Source organism: Lepus europaeus, chromosome 18 (assembly GCF_033115175.1).
Source record: "Lepus europaeus isolate LE1 chromosome 18, mLepTim1.pri, whole genome shotgun sequence".
Lineage (NCBI taxonomy): Eukaryota > Metazoa > Chordata > Mammalia > Lagomorpha > Leporidae > Lepus > Lepus europaeus.
This window is the reverse complement of record NC_084844.1, coordinates 13,643,016-13,659,713: the sequence shown is the minus strand read 5'-3', so window position 1 is coordinate 13,659,713 and position 16,698 is coordinate 13,643,016. Positions and strand designations below refer to the sequence as shown.

Sequence of the window (16,698 nt, the reverse complement as noted above, 5' to 3'; positions counted from 1 at the left end):
TTAACTTCTCTTCTAGAAGCTCAGTGGCCATCATCCTCTTACCCCAATTTTTTTTGAAGACTAAAACACTAGCTGAGACTTTGTTCTTGAAGGTGTTTATCGGATAGATGACATCCGGGGATTTCAGAGAGGAATCCATTTTACAAAGATGTTGGCTCCATGGCCAGCCCTCTGGCATAGTAGGTTAAAAAACTGCCTGCGGCGCTGGCATCCCATATGGGCGCCAGTTCATGTCCTGGCTGCTCCTCTTCTGATCCAGCTCTCTGCTATGGCCTGGGAAAGCAGTAGAAGATGGCCCAAATCCTTGGGTCCCTGCACCCATGTGGGAGACCCAGAAGAAGCTCCTGGCTCCTGGCTTTGGATTGGCTCAGCTCTGGCCATTGGGGCTATCTGGGGAGTAAACCATGGATAGAAGGCCTCTCTCTGTCTCTCCTTTTTCTGTCTGTAACTCTACCTCTCAAATAAATAGAAAAAAAAGAAAGAAAGAAAAACAAGATGTTGACTCTGAATCTGTGAGTAAAGAGGATTCAGCCACTCCCTTTCGAGACTTTTATTGTCATTCACATTACTAGTTATCATGCACAAAGAAGTGAAGTTACCTGGAATAAGTTAACCAACAATGCTACCAGCTGGAATGACTAAAAATAGCTAATTTTTCAATAACTTTTTGTTGGCAGAACCAGTTCAGTGTTCACATTAATTGCTTTTCTAATTATTATTTTGTATTTATTTGAGAGGCACAGAGAGAGAGAAAGAGAGTGAGAAAGAGAGAGATCCCATCTGCTGGTTCATTCTGTAAATGCCTGCAGTGGCCAGGGCTGGGCCAGGGCTGTCACCAGGTGCTGGAAACTCAATCTAGGTCTCCCACATGGGTGGCACAAATCCAATTACTTGAGCCATCACCACTGGCTCCCAGCAGGTGCATTGGTGAGAAGCTAGAATCAGGAGCCAGAGCCAGAGAACCCAGGCACTCTGGTGTGGGATGTGGGCATGTTAACCCCTAGGCTAATGGCCACTCTCAGTGTTCACATGTCATACTCAGACTTTATTCAGTGCTGATTGCACTCACAAGTCCACATCCTGTGCAGGAGGAGGAACGCTAAATTAATTCATCAAATCTCAGATGCTTCCAATTATACCACCCAAACCAGAGAAAGGGTATCTTATCATGTATAAGATACCCTTAACTCCACGAAGCATGTCATTTTTAGGGTTGTTGAAACATAAAAAACAATGATCATGTCAGAATTGATGAAATATGGAAACACAGATGACAGCATCAGACACCTACGATGTGTACCAGGCACTGTTCTGAGTACTCTTTGTGATTCACATAGTTAATCCTCATAAGTACCCCATGAGTAGGAATTATCATGATAACCGATGCAACCGAGCACAAGGAGCTGAAGTTCCCTTAACCATGGCAAAGAGTCTGATCTGGAAGCCAAACCTGACTGATTTGGCTCCAGTACCTGCAGACTTCATGCCTCCACCATTTAGCCCCTAGCCTGCTCGTGCCCAACATGGAACCATAGGCCAGGTGGCTCTCGCCTCTTGGGGCAGAGTTGTACCAAGCAGGATCCCTACAGGTGAATGAGACCCAGGAAGAACTCATTCTGTGAAGCCAGGACTCCCAACCTCCAGGCAGGAGGTCTTCAGGCAGAGGGTCTGGCACATGAGTCAGTGACTGCTCCCTCTTCCACCTTGGAGAAGTGAATTCAGAAGGCCCAGGGCCACGTGAATGCTCAGGTCATGTCCGAGGACACTCCTGGGTGGAGGGCAGGAGGTAGGGACTGCTGGCTTGAGAAGTGGGAGAGCTCAGCACCTTCCCTCCCAGGGAATCCCCGGATTGATTTCTCCCCTGCCGATCACCTCCAGGTCTCCAGCTGTCAGGTGGTCCCCAGGAAGCCCAAGTGAAGTTACAGAGGAGAAAGAAGTTTCCACGTGTGGAGCACCTGACATGTACCGCCTCACCAACGCCTGCCAATAATCCTGCAGAGTGGGCAGCATTTTCCCCATTTCACAGCTAAGCGAGTTCAGACCGACGAAGTCTCATTGCCATAGCTGGTGACTTTTCTAACTCTAGTGCATTAGCCAACGGCTAGCTTCTGGAAGATTCCTAAAGCGTCCTCATCCGAAATGCTCCAAGACCCACAGGTTACTGGCCACCATCTGTCGTGAGTAATCCCATCCTCTGAGGTACGAACTTGCAACTATGCTTTGCAAACATAAACATAAAACCCTAGGTAAATAAACAGGAAAGCCGTGTCTTATTTGTTGGAAGGGAAGTACACTCTTTTCCCACGGTAATTAGGTCTCTTATGGGGGGAGGGGAGAGGCCAAGCATTTGGAAAACCACTACATAGCCAGTGATGGGAGCTGAGAATGGATCCCAGGAATCAGAGGTTGGAGTCTCACAGAACAGAAGCATTGGAAGAATATTTTCTGTTTCAGAACTCAAAAGACTACCATCTAAATGCCAATGGTTATACAAAAACGCAGCCACTACCCACCACTCAAAATGAACACCAGGAAACATTTTGCTATATTTGATTCTGATTCCATACCTCTGAGACACACACACACAGACACACACACAGAGGGAGGAAGGGAAGGAGGGAGGGAGAGAGAGGTGAAATTCCTCCCCCTTCCACTCAAGGCTGACAGCTACCAAAAGCCTTTTGTGGGGCCCAGCACTGTGGTGTAACAGGTAGAGCTGCCACCTGTGGTGCTGGCATCTCATATGGGCACCGGTTCAAGACCTGGCTGCTCCACTTCCAATCCAGCTCCCTGCTAATGTGCCTGGAAAAGAATGGAAGATGGCCCAAGTACTTGGGCCCCTGCACCCAAATGGGAGACCTGGAAGAAGCTCCTGGATCCTGGCTTCAGATTGGCACAGCTCCAGCCATTATGGCCATTTGGGGAGTAAACCAGCAAGGAAAGATCTCTCTGTCTCTCTCCCTCTATCTCTATAACACGACCTCTCAAATAAATAAATAAATAAATAAATATATCTTTAAATCTGGGCCGGCGCCACGGCTCACTTGGCTAGTCCTCCGCCTGTGGCGCAGGCACCCCGGGTTCTAGTCCCGGTCGGGGCGCCGGATTCTGTCCCGGTTGCCCCTCTTCCAGGCCAGCTCTCTGCTGTGGCCCGGGAGTGCAGTAGAGGATGGCCCAAGTGCTTGGGCCCTGCACCCCATGGGAGACCAGGAGAAGCACCTGGCTCCTGGCTTTGGATCGGCGCAGCGTGCCAGCTGTAGTGGCCATTTGGGGAGTGAACCAATGGAAAGAAGACCTTTCTGTCTCTCTCTCTCACTGTCTAACTCTGCCTGTCAAAAAACAAACAAACAAACAAAAATACCCAAAAAACAAAAACCCAAATCTTCTGTAAAGCAAGTGATATTTTTTGTTTATATCTACATAATCTGTTAATGTATCTTTGTACAATGTATTCTTAAGTGATAATAATGGTTTCCTCTCTTCAGTATGAAAATTCCTCTTGTAGTTTACTTTGGAATATGAAGTGAGGTAGGAATTTACTTTTTTTTCCCCATAAGAAATGTCAATTGACCCAATTTACTGAGAAATTTATCTTCCCTCTTCACTGATTTGAGACACTTAATTTTTTGTTTTTTTTTGTTTTTTTTTGACAGGCAGAGTGGACAGTGAGAGAGACAGAGAGAAAGGTCTTCCTTTGCCGTTGGTTCACCCTCCAATGGCCGCCGCAGTTGGCGCGCTGCGGCTGGCGCACCGCGCTGATCCGATGGCAGGAGCCAGGGGCTTATCCTGGTCTCCCATGGGGTGCAGGACCCAAGCACTTGGGCCATCCTCCACTGCACTCCCTGGCCACAGCAGAGAGCTGGCCTGGAAGAGGGGCAACCGGGACAGAATCTGGTGCCCTGATCGGGACTAGAACCCGGTGTGCCGGTGCCGCAAGGCGGAGGATTAGCCTAGTGAGCCGCGGCGCCGGCCTGACACTTAATTTATTGTATCTCAAACTCCCATTATCAGTGTATGTCTATTTCTATTTCGAGCCAATGTCACATTCTTTTATATGGTTTTGTTATCTGATATTTTTCCTAGCTGTTTAGGGATTTTTATCCTTTCAGTGGATTTTATAGTTAATTTATGATATTTCTGCTGGGATTTTGGTTGGAATTACATTAATTTGGAGATTAATTTTGGGAATTTTTAAGATTTATTTATTTATTTGGAAGTCAGAGTTACAGAGAGGGAAGAAGAGGCAGAGGGAGAGAGGTCCTCCATCTGCTGGTTCACTCCCCAGTTGGCTGCAATGGCCGGAGCTGCGCCAATCTGAAGCCAGGAGCCAAGAGCTTCCTCTGGGTCTCCCACGTGGGTACAGGGCCCAAGGCCTTGGACCATCTTCTACTGCTTTCCCAGGCCATAGCAGAGAGCTGGATCGAAGTGGAGCAGCCGGGACTCAAACTAGTATCCATATGGGATGCCAGCACTGCAGGTGTCAGCCTTACCCACTACGCCACAGCGCCAGCCCCCACTTGCCTCTTTATAGTATTTAGCCTTCCCATCCAGAAACATGGAATATTTATTACTTTTCAGTTCTTTGTATGTCACTTAATAATAATTCAATCCAGGAAGATTAGATTTGTTCTCAGGTGTCAGAAAGTTGCATTGGTATTGATCATGGGATTAATATTTTCTAATTGATTATAACTGACATATGCAATACTACTGACATATATATATATATATATATATAGATAGATCTGACATCTAGTAACTTTGCTGAACCTAAAAGTTTTAACTAGTTAAGAGCTTTTTTTGAGAAAAAACATGTATTCATTTTATTTGACAGAGTTATATATATATATATATATACACACACACACACACACACACACACACACATATATATATATATATATATAGAGAGAGAGAGAGAGAGAGAGAGAGAAACCTTCCATCTGTTGGCTCACTCCGCATATTGGATGGCCGCTGTGGCCAGGGCTGGGCTAGGCCAAAGCCAGGAGCTTCATCCCGGTTGCCCACGTGGGTGAAGGGGCCCAAGCACTTGGGATCATCTTCCACTGCTTTTCCCAGGCCATTGTCAGGGAGCTGGATCAGAAGTGGCACAGCAGGGACACGAACTGGCACCCTTATGGGATGCCAGCTTCGCAGGCAGTGGCTTTACCTGCTACGCCACAACACTGGCCCCAGTTAAGAGCTTTTGCAACTTTTGTTAGGTTTTCAATTTCAACATATTATAAATAATGAAAGTGCTTTATCTTTGATTACATTCCTTTGCTTCACTTTTTATTTTTAAAAATCACTTTGTTTTGTTATAATTTCAAACTTACCAAAACATTTCAAGAATAGCTTAAAAAAAAAAGTCCCAAATACTCTTTACCCAGATTCTCCAATTGTTAACACTGGCTCAGTTCGTCATTCATATTTGAGAGAACACACAGAAATTCCATCTCCTTTCTACAGAGCATGTCAGGGTGAATTTCCCAAGAGCAAGGACATTCTCTTACGTTGCTACAACATGATTCAGTAAAACCGCTTCAGAGACATCTTTTGGGTGAAACGAATCAACATGATGCTGATTTGGCTAACTGTTATTTCTCTTTTATTAATAAAATCCGCACATCACCAAGAAGGGGACCCTTGGTACCAACACAGCAGCATAGGCAGATCTTGGGTTTTTCACAGCACGTGCGAACCAGGCCCAGACAGAAAGCAAACACTACATTAAGCCGCATCTGTTAATAACAAGGGTCACTAGCGACAAGTTCCAGCTGCTCTGAGCAAAGAGGTAAAGCTTCCGTGTGGCTGCCTCTGCCATCGGAAAGGTGGCCCTCGGGATGGACAGACGGTCCTTGTCCCCTTGGGCTTTTCACATCCAGCTCTCAGATCACAAATCGTGCCATAGAGAGCAAAGGCCACAACTTAAGGAAACAAACACGTTGTCCTCAAAATGATACCGTAACACCCGGATGGAGTGAGGACACTGATTTTCCACTTCATGGACCAAGGTGAACAATCAGCCTTCCAAATTGCACATGGGAGTGTTTTGTGCAGGCTTCTTGTTAGCGTGTGCCGACTTAGTAGAGAAAATTGCAGATTTTGTAGGTGGCTGGTTAAAATCATCGGAGGTTAAAAGCAGAACCATAAAAGCTGAAGACATCAGAGATCACTTCTAAAAATAAAGCAACTGCTTTTTTCTTTCTAGAATCTTCAATTAGAAGCCATTTAAGGAAAAGATAATCGGCTCCAGAGACCTTTGAGCGTGAATTCTAAGCCCTCACTGGTAGTCCTGCTTTATACGTTATCTTCGGTACATTTCCAGACGTGTTCATCAATGGCTTTACCCCACATCTATCCATAGCGCCCTTCTGATGTCCCAAATACAAACACTAATTTTGAAACCAATACTGTGATGACTGTGGTAATAACAAATCCCCAATGAATGAATGCAGCTCTCCTAAAATGTAAACTTCCCTCTTTGCCTGCTGGTGACTTCCAGGAAGTGATCTCCAGTCGGGAGAATATTCTGGATGCTTCTGCAACACCACGCAAGCAGGACCCAAAGCCTGGAGACGTCTACACCGTTGTCTGCACAGAAAAGTCTACACAGTTTATCCAGGGGAAGAAACTAGATTTCACTGGTAAACGTTGCAGTTCACTCCATGGGACAGTCTAATTTCCTAAAACCCAACACAGCTCACTGACTGAGCAGGCCTTCACCCTGGACAAGATCATTGGAAGCTGGACTTGAAACCGATGGAGGATCCTGACCATGACTCAGGCATTCTCCCAGGAGCACCGGGAGCCTTCTCTTCCGTCTCTCCTTTCCTGGATAATCTCACGTGTTTCCATCCCCGAATCACGCCCCACACCTCTTTCTGAGGTCCAGGTCCACATGTCCGCCTCTCCACCTGCTACCTCCACTTGGAGGTCTCATTGGTCACTCAAACAGACCATGTCCGAAATGGGGCTCTTGGTTTTCCTCTCCGAACCCGTTCCTGCACTGCTCCCCGTGGGAGCAACGGCACCCCAGCCCACCCAGGGTCAACAGAACCCCGAGATCCCCTTACACTGCCTTCCTGTCACCTGAGTTCCAACAGAAGTCAGTTTGCGTCCAAAACATACCCGTCCCTCCCCTCTTTCTCCGCTGCGGTCTCTCCAGCCCAATCTGCACTCTCGGTCAGGATGACCCCCAAGGACTGCCAACTGCGCCCCCTGCTCCAACTCCTGCGGCCCTGGCACTCGGTCTCCACAGAACAGCCAGGGCAGGCATTCAAAGACACCACTCACCCAAAGACACCGCTCGACCACTGCTCACCCACTGCAACCTGGACTCTGACCAGGGTTCGTAGTTCTGACAAACAGACGTGGTTAGGTAAGAAGTTAACACGAGAAAGAAGAAGCTGGGGATGGCATACATGGCACCCCGTGTGCTACCCTTGTTAACTCTGGTATAAATTTAAGATGATTCCGAATAAAAAGTTCATTTCAAAACTTTATCCTCGGGGCTGGTGCTGTGGTGCAGCAGGTTAAAGCCCTAGCCTGCAGTGCTGGCATCCCACATGGGCACCGGTTCGAGTCCTAGATGCTCCACTTCCGATCCAGCTCTCTGCTACGGCCTGGGAAAGCAGTGGAAATGGCCCAGGTCCTTGGGCTCCTGCACCTGTGTGGGAGGCTTGTTAGAAGCTCCAGGCTCCTGGCTTTGGATCATTGCAGCTCCAGCCATTGAGGCCATTTGAGGAGTGAACCAGCAGACAGAAGACTTCTCTCTCTCTGCCTCTGCCTCTCCATAGCTCTGCCTTTCAAATAAATAAATACATCTTAAAAAAACAAAACAAACAAACAAACCAACTCCATCATGTCACTCCTTTGGTTAAAGTCCTGGGATAACTTCCCACTGCACTAAAAGTTACTCTTTGCCATGGCCCCCTAGGTCCTGCATGATCTAGCTCCTGCAACTTTTCTTTTTTAATTAATTAATTAATTTATTTGAAAGGCAGTGTTAAAGAGAGGGGGAGGAGACAGAGATCTTCCATCCATGGTGGAGTCACAGTGGCCCCTCCCACAACTCATTTCCTGCCAGTGTGGTTTCTCTGTCTCCTACTGCTCGGGTCAATGGTTTTCTAAGTCTCTGGGATGTGTTAGCTGTGCCAGGGGCCAGGGCCTTTGCCTTTAGCGTGTCTGGATTAGTTTGCCTGGGCCGCGATCCCAAAATACCACAACGGCGGCGGCCCACACAACAGAATAGCTCCGGAGGCTGGGTGCCCCAGATGGAGATGTCAGCAGGGTTGGTGTCTCCTGGGGGCTGCTTCCTCGGCTTGCGGATGGCTAGCTTCTCAGACGTCCTCACGCACACATCTGTGTGCTTACGACCCCGTGCCTCTTCATGCGTCCATCTGTTCCGGCCAGCCCCGATTAGCACCCACTCGAATGGCTTCGTTTCCCTCGATCTCCTCCACGGAGCCCTAGCTCCAACCACAGCCCCACGCTGAGGCCCTCCACATAGAAGCCTGTGTGGCGGTGCCTGTGGTGGGGACACGTCTCAGTGTGTGCCCGTCCCTTTATGTGGAAAGCCCTTGGGATGGCGGCTATGTCCTACACTCACACCCCACGTGGACTTGCCCTCCGAGAGGCCTTCCCGACAACCCTCTGCCGGCTGAGCCCCTTCTCTCCTGGCTACTGCCTCCTGGGCACGCACTGCCACTGTCACCCCTCTGCTTGTTGACCCACCTGTCATCTGCTGTCCCTCACCCCACGTGTACGGACACTGGTCTGTCTTACCTACGGCTTTTTTTTTTTAAAGTTTATTTTATTTGACAGTTAGAGTTATAGACAATGAGAGGGAGAGAGAGAGAAAGGTCTTCTTTCTGTTGGTTCACTCCTCAAATGGCCGCAACGGCCGGAGCTGCACTGATCCAAAGCCAGGGCTAGGCGCTTTTTCCTGGTCTCCCATGTGGGTGCAGGGGCCCAAGCACTTGGGCCATCTTCTACTGCTTTCCCAGGCCATAGCAGAGAACTGGACTGGAAGAGGAGCAGCTGGGACTAGAACCGGTGCCCATAGGGGATGATGGCACCACAGACGGAGGATTAACCAAGTTAGCCACGGCACCGGCTCCACCTACGGCCTTAACCCCATGTTTCTGATAGCACCTGGCATGTGGTGCACATGGCCAACTGACAATTCAAAGTCAGAGCCTCATTAAGCAATCATCGTGAGCATAGGTCTGACCGTGATGGACGTAGCCAACGTGTGCAGAGTACTGCACGCTCTGGGCACTGCCTCCAGCTGAACCGACCTCCAGGAACCCGCATGCTTCCATCATGACTGTTCTATCTTCTTGATAAAGGAGCCGAGACTCTGAGTGGTTAAGGCAATTGCTATGGTCACGCAGCTGGAGCTTCCATCCTGAACTTGTTATTTCACCGAGAATGATGGCACTGTGTTCTCTCACTACAACACAGGTGAACCAGGTAAACACATTCTAGAAATTTCTTCCAGGCACCCTCCAAGGGAGAGCTCTGGGAAAGTCAGAGCTTCACGCTTCCAGGAGCTGGGTGTTCTTCCCATCATCTTGGGTTCTGTGCTGAGGAATGGCAACCTTTGGCTAAGGAGAATATATACAGCGCCCTAAGGCCTTCTGACTGTGTGCGTCGGTGTGGGGTGGCGGTTAACCACCTGCTTTTTATCAACACTTCTATTTCCAGGAGTATGAAGAAGTGGAGACATTTGGAGAGCCTGGTTTCTTAAATCTGTCCTTCTTAGCCTCATCACTCCTTAGCTTCGCCTGCGGGTGCTTTAAAAATCCCAATGCTGGGGGCTGGCGTTGTAGTACAGTAGAAACACACCTCCTGCAATGCCAGCATTCCATTTCAGAGCACTGGTTTGAGTCCTGGCTGCTCCACTTCTGATCCAGCTCCCTGCTAATGTACCTGGGCAGTGGAAGATGGCCCCAGAAAAGAGTTCCTGGCTCCTGGCTTCAACATGGTCCAGACCTGGTTGTTGTGGCCCTTTGGAGAGTGAACCAGTGGATGCAAGATGTCTCTGTCTTTCTCCTCACTATGCTGTTCTACCTTTCAAGTTATATACATGTACACACACACACATACACATATAATAAAAACAACAACCCAATGCTTGGATTTCACCCCAAATAAAATCAGAATCCTTGGAGGTGGCATAGTGATTGACAAACTTCCCAGGTGATTTTTAAAATATGCATTTATTCCTTTATTTGAAAGGGAGAGGAGAGAGAGAGAGGGAGAGAAAGAGAGAGAAGACTCTTGTCCACCAGTTCACTCCTGAAATGCCTACAATGACTGGGAGGGACAAAGCTGGGAGCCAGGAATTCAATCCCAATCTCTCACGTGGGTGGCAAGGACCCAATCACTTGAGCCATCACTGTCGCCTCCCAGGATCTGTATCAGCTGGAAACTAGAGATAGAATTCAGAGCTGGGGATCGAACCCAGGTGCCTGGATTTGGGACATGGGTGTCTTTTTTTTTTTGACAGATAGAGTTAGACAGTGTGAGAGACAGAGAGAAAGGTCTTCCTCCCGTTGGTTCACCCCCCCCCAAATGGCTGCTATGGCCGGACTACGCCAATCTGAAGCCAGGAGTGAGGTACTTCTTCCTGGTCTTCCATGAAGGTGCAGGCACCCAAGCACTTGGGCCATCCTCCACTGCCTTCCTGGCCACAGCAGAGAGCTGGACTGGAAGAGGGGCAACTGGGACTAGAACCTGGAGCCGGTTCCGCAGGCGGAGGATTAACCATGTGAGCCACGGCGCCGGCCCCCAGGACATGGGTGTCTTAACAGCTAGGCCACCACTCCCCAGGTGAATGAGAACCTCTGGTTTGGCTCCTCACATGAGTAGGGATGGTGTATCCTACGTACTGCTAGGGAATGCATAATGCATCAACCAGCCTGAGGGTGGACTCCCTTGTGCTGTGCACACTTCCAGGTGGAGAACCCAGCGTTCTGGATGGGAGCGTTCCACCCTTCATGTGTTACACCTTCATGGGCTGGCTGGTTCAGACCAATGTGCATCCAGGTCCAAGCACGGTAAATCGAAATCCCAGGGGAGTGGGGCCCAGCCTGAGCCACTCAGGTGAGTGCAACGTGCAGTCAAGGTCAAGAGCCACTGCTTTGAGTGGCGCACGCTTTGTTTGGAAGAGAAAGTAAATGCCAGGTTGTCCCTCATTAACCCCCCGGAACACCAGTAGCCTGGCAGCAGGCGTCCCACACACACTCCTCCTTCAGCTGGGTCAGGAGGTGCTAAGCTCTGACTCTCCCAGGTCTAGATTTATGGCCTCGGACAAACAACAGAACCTTCTCCTGGCACCGTGCCGCCCTCCCCAGCACTAATTAAGTCCTAAGCAATTCTCATCAGTATACACATAAAATAAATGGGCCTCAATTTAAGACAACTTCCCCACTGTGTCCTGGCTAATGTAATCACAGTTTGCAGGTTCCCACAATCATAAATACACGCCTTTTATTTTTAACACAGAACATATTTACATGTAGTCTCCCTGACATTTTTTGTTTTGTTTTACTAGACATCAGGTCATGTAAAAAAATAACTTATTTGGTAATTGATAACAGGATAACAACATGCATTTTATTCAACCACTAATCAATATGACGATCACTAGTGTCTTTCAATTTAGTTATTACTTCTTATCATCATCACTTTCATTACATTTTTGGCAAGTAGGGGAAGAAACGGTGCAGAGGGCAGTGTGACGGATGGCGGTTGAATAAGACAAAATGCCCAGAAAATGCAGACACAAACTGAGTTTCTTAAGAAATTTGGCAACACGGTGAGACAGGAGACATCTCAACCTCCCACCCCAAACTCCACACTCAGCTCTGGACAGAAGAAGAATTTGTCAACACATGCCATTGGCTTTTAGGGCTCCGGTTTGAATTCCTGGCTGATCAAAGCCACCTTTTAATAATTAAAGAATGATTAGCTAAGACTGTATTTCTCACGTTGAGATTTTGAAGCATTAGCAAGTGGGATGAAAAGCAACGATACCCTGCCCTCCCTGGGTATCAACTTTTAACCAGCTGCATGACCACCTTCTGTGGCTGGGGATGCAAATTAGGAGGTGAACTTGCAGAGCAATCAAATGGGGCCTCAGGAGCAAGATGTGGGGAGCTGGGGAGCAGAGCTGGGTAGAGGCTGGGGTGGGAACCAGGGCAGAAGCACATGGGAAGCCTCTCCAGTGCCACAAGAGGGCAGGGCTTGACCCCGGTCAGGTTGGCTGCAGGACACAGAGCTATGGAGTGGCCCTGTGGGCAATCCTTGAGGCAGCATGCTGGGGAGAGGGAGGCAAGGCAGGTACAATGGCTGCTTTTCTGCTCACAAGTGCCCCATGGTTTAGTGCTTCTTTGCAGGCCTCAAAGAGGCCTGGTCCTTGCGGTGAGCAAGGGAGGGTGTTGCTTTGGCACGGTCATGGATCCTGACACTAACTGGTGGACAATCTGATTGTTTAAGTATACACTTTGACTTGATATATAATAATTGTCCATATTTCTGGGGCGTGGTGTGCTATTTCAGTCCATGTGTACAGTCAGTAGTGATCACATGAGGGTGATCTTCTCTGATGTCGATCATTTCTTTGTGCCTGCAACATTCAACGCAATGTTTTGAATTCCTGGGAGAGCAGTGACCAGAACTTGGCAGCTGCTAAGAAGGGACCCGGGATAATAAATGAAATGAGCAGGGGACGAGCCAGACAATGACAGGGGTCCTGTTAGTCTCTAAGAAGCACAGGGCAGCCACAGGTCTCCTCTGTGCCTCTATGCACTGACAGCTGTTCTGAGTTAACTCACAAGGACAGAGCCATAGAGAAAGCGAGAAAGCAAAGCAATTGGCTTGGGAAGACCAAAAGACATTTTCCAAATGTACTTGAGGTGGGCGAAGGCACAGTGGGGAAGATGCCACTGGGATGCCCCACATCCCGTATCAGAGTGCCCGGATTCAAGGCCCAGCTCCGCTTTCCATCCAGCTTCCTGCCAACGTGCACCCTGGGAGGCGGCTGTGAGGACTTCAGTGCTTGTCACCCAGATAGGAAACTAGGTTGATTCCTGGTTCTTGATTTTGGCTCTGGCAGTTGTAGGCATCTGGCCAGTGAACCAACAGACGGGAGCTTGCTCTCCGTGTATCTGTCTGTGTCTATTTCTCTAGTAAAAAAATTCTACTGGGGCCAGGTTGTTAAGCTGTGGCAATATCAGACTGCTGGGTTGAGTCCCGCTGCTCTGCTGCTGGTCTAGCTCTCCGCTGATGTGCCTCGGAGAGCAGGCTCAACTCTTTGAGCCAACACCTGCTGCCTTCCGGGTTCTGCATTAGCAGCAAACCTTGGTTAGGAGTGGGAGCTGGCGACTGAACCCAGGCATGCCAACATGGGATGTGTGGCTATCTTAATGGCTTCTGTTTTTAGTCATTTGGTATGCTGGTCTTTGTCTGTCAGCTAACCTCTCAGTACCTACAGTGTGGGAGATGTGTCTGCATTTTTAACACCATGCAGGTAACTCGTACTGTGATATATTAATAGCGGCTTGACACAGTTTGCTGTATCCCGAACCCGTGTCTTCCTTCACAAAGCTGGTGTGAATTGTAGTTCCCCACTGGGAATCACTCAAGCTCCACCCAGGCGGATGTGACCTTGCAGGGGGCATCCAGTGTCCCTTGGGCCAGGCAGAATGACCTGAACAAAGTAGCAGGGGAACAGTCTGGATGCCAGCTCCCACAAACAGGGTCCTGGAGCACAGGCCTCTCCTGGGAATGCCCTCTAACCTAGCCAGGTGGCCGAACTTGCAAGCTATCATTGCACTGACCACACAAATATGCCCATACCTTCTATCAGAACTTGATCTGCCCAGAGCAGGAATTTTCCAGATCTTTCTAGAAGACGTCAACACAGAGAGCATAGTGTAGGCCTGGTCAACATAGTCCCTCCCAGGGGGTTTCTTAGTTGTCCTCAGTGACTGCTGTCACACGGGAGCAGGTTTTCAGGGTGAGGGTGTTTCTGCACCCTTGGACCTGGCTCCCTGGCTCCCTGGAGCCTCCACACCCTCCTGCACGCTGTTTTGCATTCCCTTGGCTCAGCGAGGGCCCCAGGGGTCACCTTGCCAGGAAGCTCTCTTCTTGCCCATTTTCACACAGTTCTAATTTCCATCACGTTCCGGAAATGCAAAGCCTGCCCACAGGGCCCAAGTTAATAGGCGAAGCCTTGCAGCTTCCAGATCTAGGCTCGTGCCCAACGAAACCCACAGCACAATCTCAGGGAGGCGCTTGGTAGATTACAATGCTCACCCCCGAGACAAGGGAACTGAGAAGGGCAGGGCCCCAACAGAAAGCGTCTGTGGTAAAAGCCAGGTGAGATGAAGGCCCTTACGCAATGTTAATGAACCAAGTACTTGGCTAAAACGTAGTACGAGTCAGCATGCATCATGCGGCGAACATTTGCGGGGTGCACCTGCTTTTCTGTTGGGATATATGTGTGCAGGTGTTTACAGGTGAACATGAGCAAAGTCTGAATAAACATACACAGTATGCATGCACACAAGGGTACTTCAATATGTACATGGAAAAGGAAATTAAAAGAGAAGCTTATCTTGATGCCAAATTTTTTTGAAAGCCATGCAAACAAGGGATCTTGAAAATGTCTGTGAGCTGGCGCCGTGGCTCACTGGGCTAATCCTCCGCCTTGCGGCGCCGGCACACCGGGTTCTAGTCCCAGTCAGGGCACCAGATTCTGTCCCGGTTGCCCCTCTTCCAGGCCAGCTCTCTGCTGTGGCCAGGGAGTGCAATAGAGGATGGCCCAAGTGCTTGGGCCCTGCACCTCATGGGAGACCAGGAGAAGCACCTGGCTCCTGCCATCAGATCAGCGCAGCGCGCCGGTCGCAGCATGCCAACCGCGGCAGCCATTGGAGGGTGAGCCAACGGCAAAGGAAGACCTTTCTCTCTGTCTCTCTCTCTCACTGTCCACTCTGCCTGTCAAAAATAAATAAATAAATAAAAAAGAAAATGTCTGTGGAAAATGCATAAAGAAAAAAAAACTACAAGTGAATTTCAAATGTTTTTGCACCAAAATAAATTTACCTCTTTTTGAGAATGTTTGCCTTACTTATCTTTAAACATTTATTTATTTATTTATTTATTTCAAGGTTAGAGTGACAGAGAGAGAGAGAGAGAGAGAGAGAGAGAGAGATCCTCCACCACTGGTTCATTTCCCAAACAGCTGAGACAGCCAAGGCTGGGCCAGGCCAAAGCCAGGAGCCCGGAACTCCAGCAAGGACTCTCATGGGGGTGATAGGATCGCAAGTATCTGGGCCATCATCCACTGCCTCCTAGGGTGTTGGATTAGAAGTAGAGGCAGGACTTGATCCCAGGCCTTAATGGGATGCAGGCACTCCAAGCAGCAGCCTAACCCACTAGGTAACAATGCCCACTCTTGTTTACTTATTTTTTACGTATTTGAAAGGCAGAGAGAAAGACAAAGATCTTCCATCTGCTGGTTCACCCCCCAGATGCCTGTAAAGGCTAGGGCTGGGCCAGGCTGAAGCCAGGAGCCTGGAACTCCATCTGGGTCCCCCACAAGGGTGGCAGGACCCAAGCACTTCAGCCATCACCCGCTGTCTCCCAGGGTGGGTATTAGCAGGAAGTTGGAATCAGGAGTGGAGCTGGGACTCTAATCCAGGCACAATGATACGGGATGGAGGCATCCCAAGGGAGGTCTTAACCCCTGTGCCAAACGCCTGTCCCACATCTACCTTTTCATTCCATTCCATTTTCCCATGACCTTTATGAAGTACCCTTGTATATCTAATGGCATTCCTTTTTCCTGGTAAATATTAGTATCATTGACAGGACACACGCTCAATCCAACAATCAAAAACCAAAGCACAGAGTTCCAAGTTCCCCACCCTCCCACCTCCAGAGGCTACCATTCCAAGTTCTAGAGATTTCTGCACAGGAGCTCCCCAACCATCCACATCAATAATGAGAAAGAAAAACAAAACCACAGGACAATTCCAAGAGAAGCTCCAGGGACCTAATGCCCAGGGACCAAGCGCCAGAACGTCTCTGTGACCCCAGGCACTGCTCTCTGCTGCTGGCCCTGGCCACACGAGGACACCCAAGCAGAGAACACGGAACGCAAGGAGGGGCTACTCACGCTGTCGTTGCTCCCCTTGTTGTCCTCATACTTGGTTTCTATGTGAATGGAGAATTTCGGCAGGAAGGAGCACTGTGGAGAGAAAGCACACCTTTAGGACATGGCGACACTGCCCCCATCTTCACGTAGCTTCCGGGCAGCCTGCAGACGCCGCCCTGACCGTTTGGCCGGGAGCACTGTTCTGGAGCAGAAATGTGGAGATGCTAAGTTGACATCCAAACTCAGACAAGAAAAGCAGCCTTTGGGAGGGGGAACACAACATCTATCCCTCCACCCACCCATCCATCCATCCATCCATCAATCATTCTATCAATCATTCTATCATTCATTGTTTCTTTCTATCTATCTATCTATCTATCTATCTATCTATCTATCTATCTATCTATCTTTCTATCTATTTTTAACACAACTCAGACCAGAAGAGAATAACCAACACTGGAAGTCAGGTCCCTCAAGAGGGAAACGAGGGCTGTTCAGAAAGTTCATGGAAAACGTGCGTGAAAAAA

The 16,698-nt window shown here is 48.9% G+C and overlaps 1 protein-coding gene across 1 annotated transcript in view; it reads right to left on the bottom strand.

The window, feature by feature from the left end:
* PITPNC1 (phosphatidylinositol transfer protein cytoplasmic 1) overlaps nucleotides 1-16,698 on the bottom strand; it is a 268,978-nt gene that overhangs the window by 80,340 nt on the left and 171,940 nt on the right. The window contains exon 5 of the mRNA XM_062175555.1: nucleotides 16,193-16,264. Within this exon, the coding sequence (XP_062031539.1) occupies nucleotides 16,193-16,264 (72 nt within the window). The remainder of the gene's footprint in view (nucleotides 1-16,192; nucleotides 16,265-16,698) is intronic.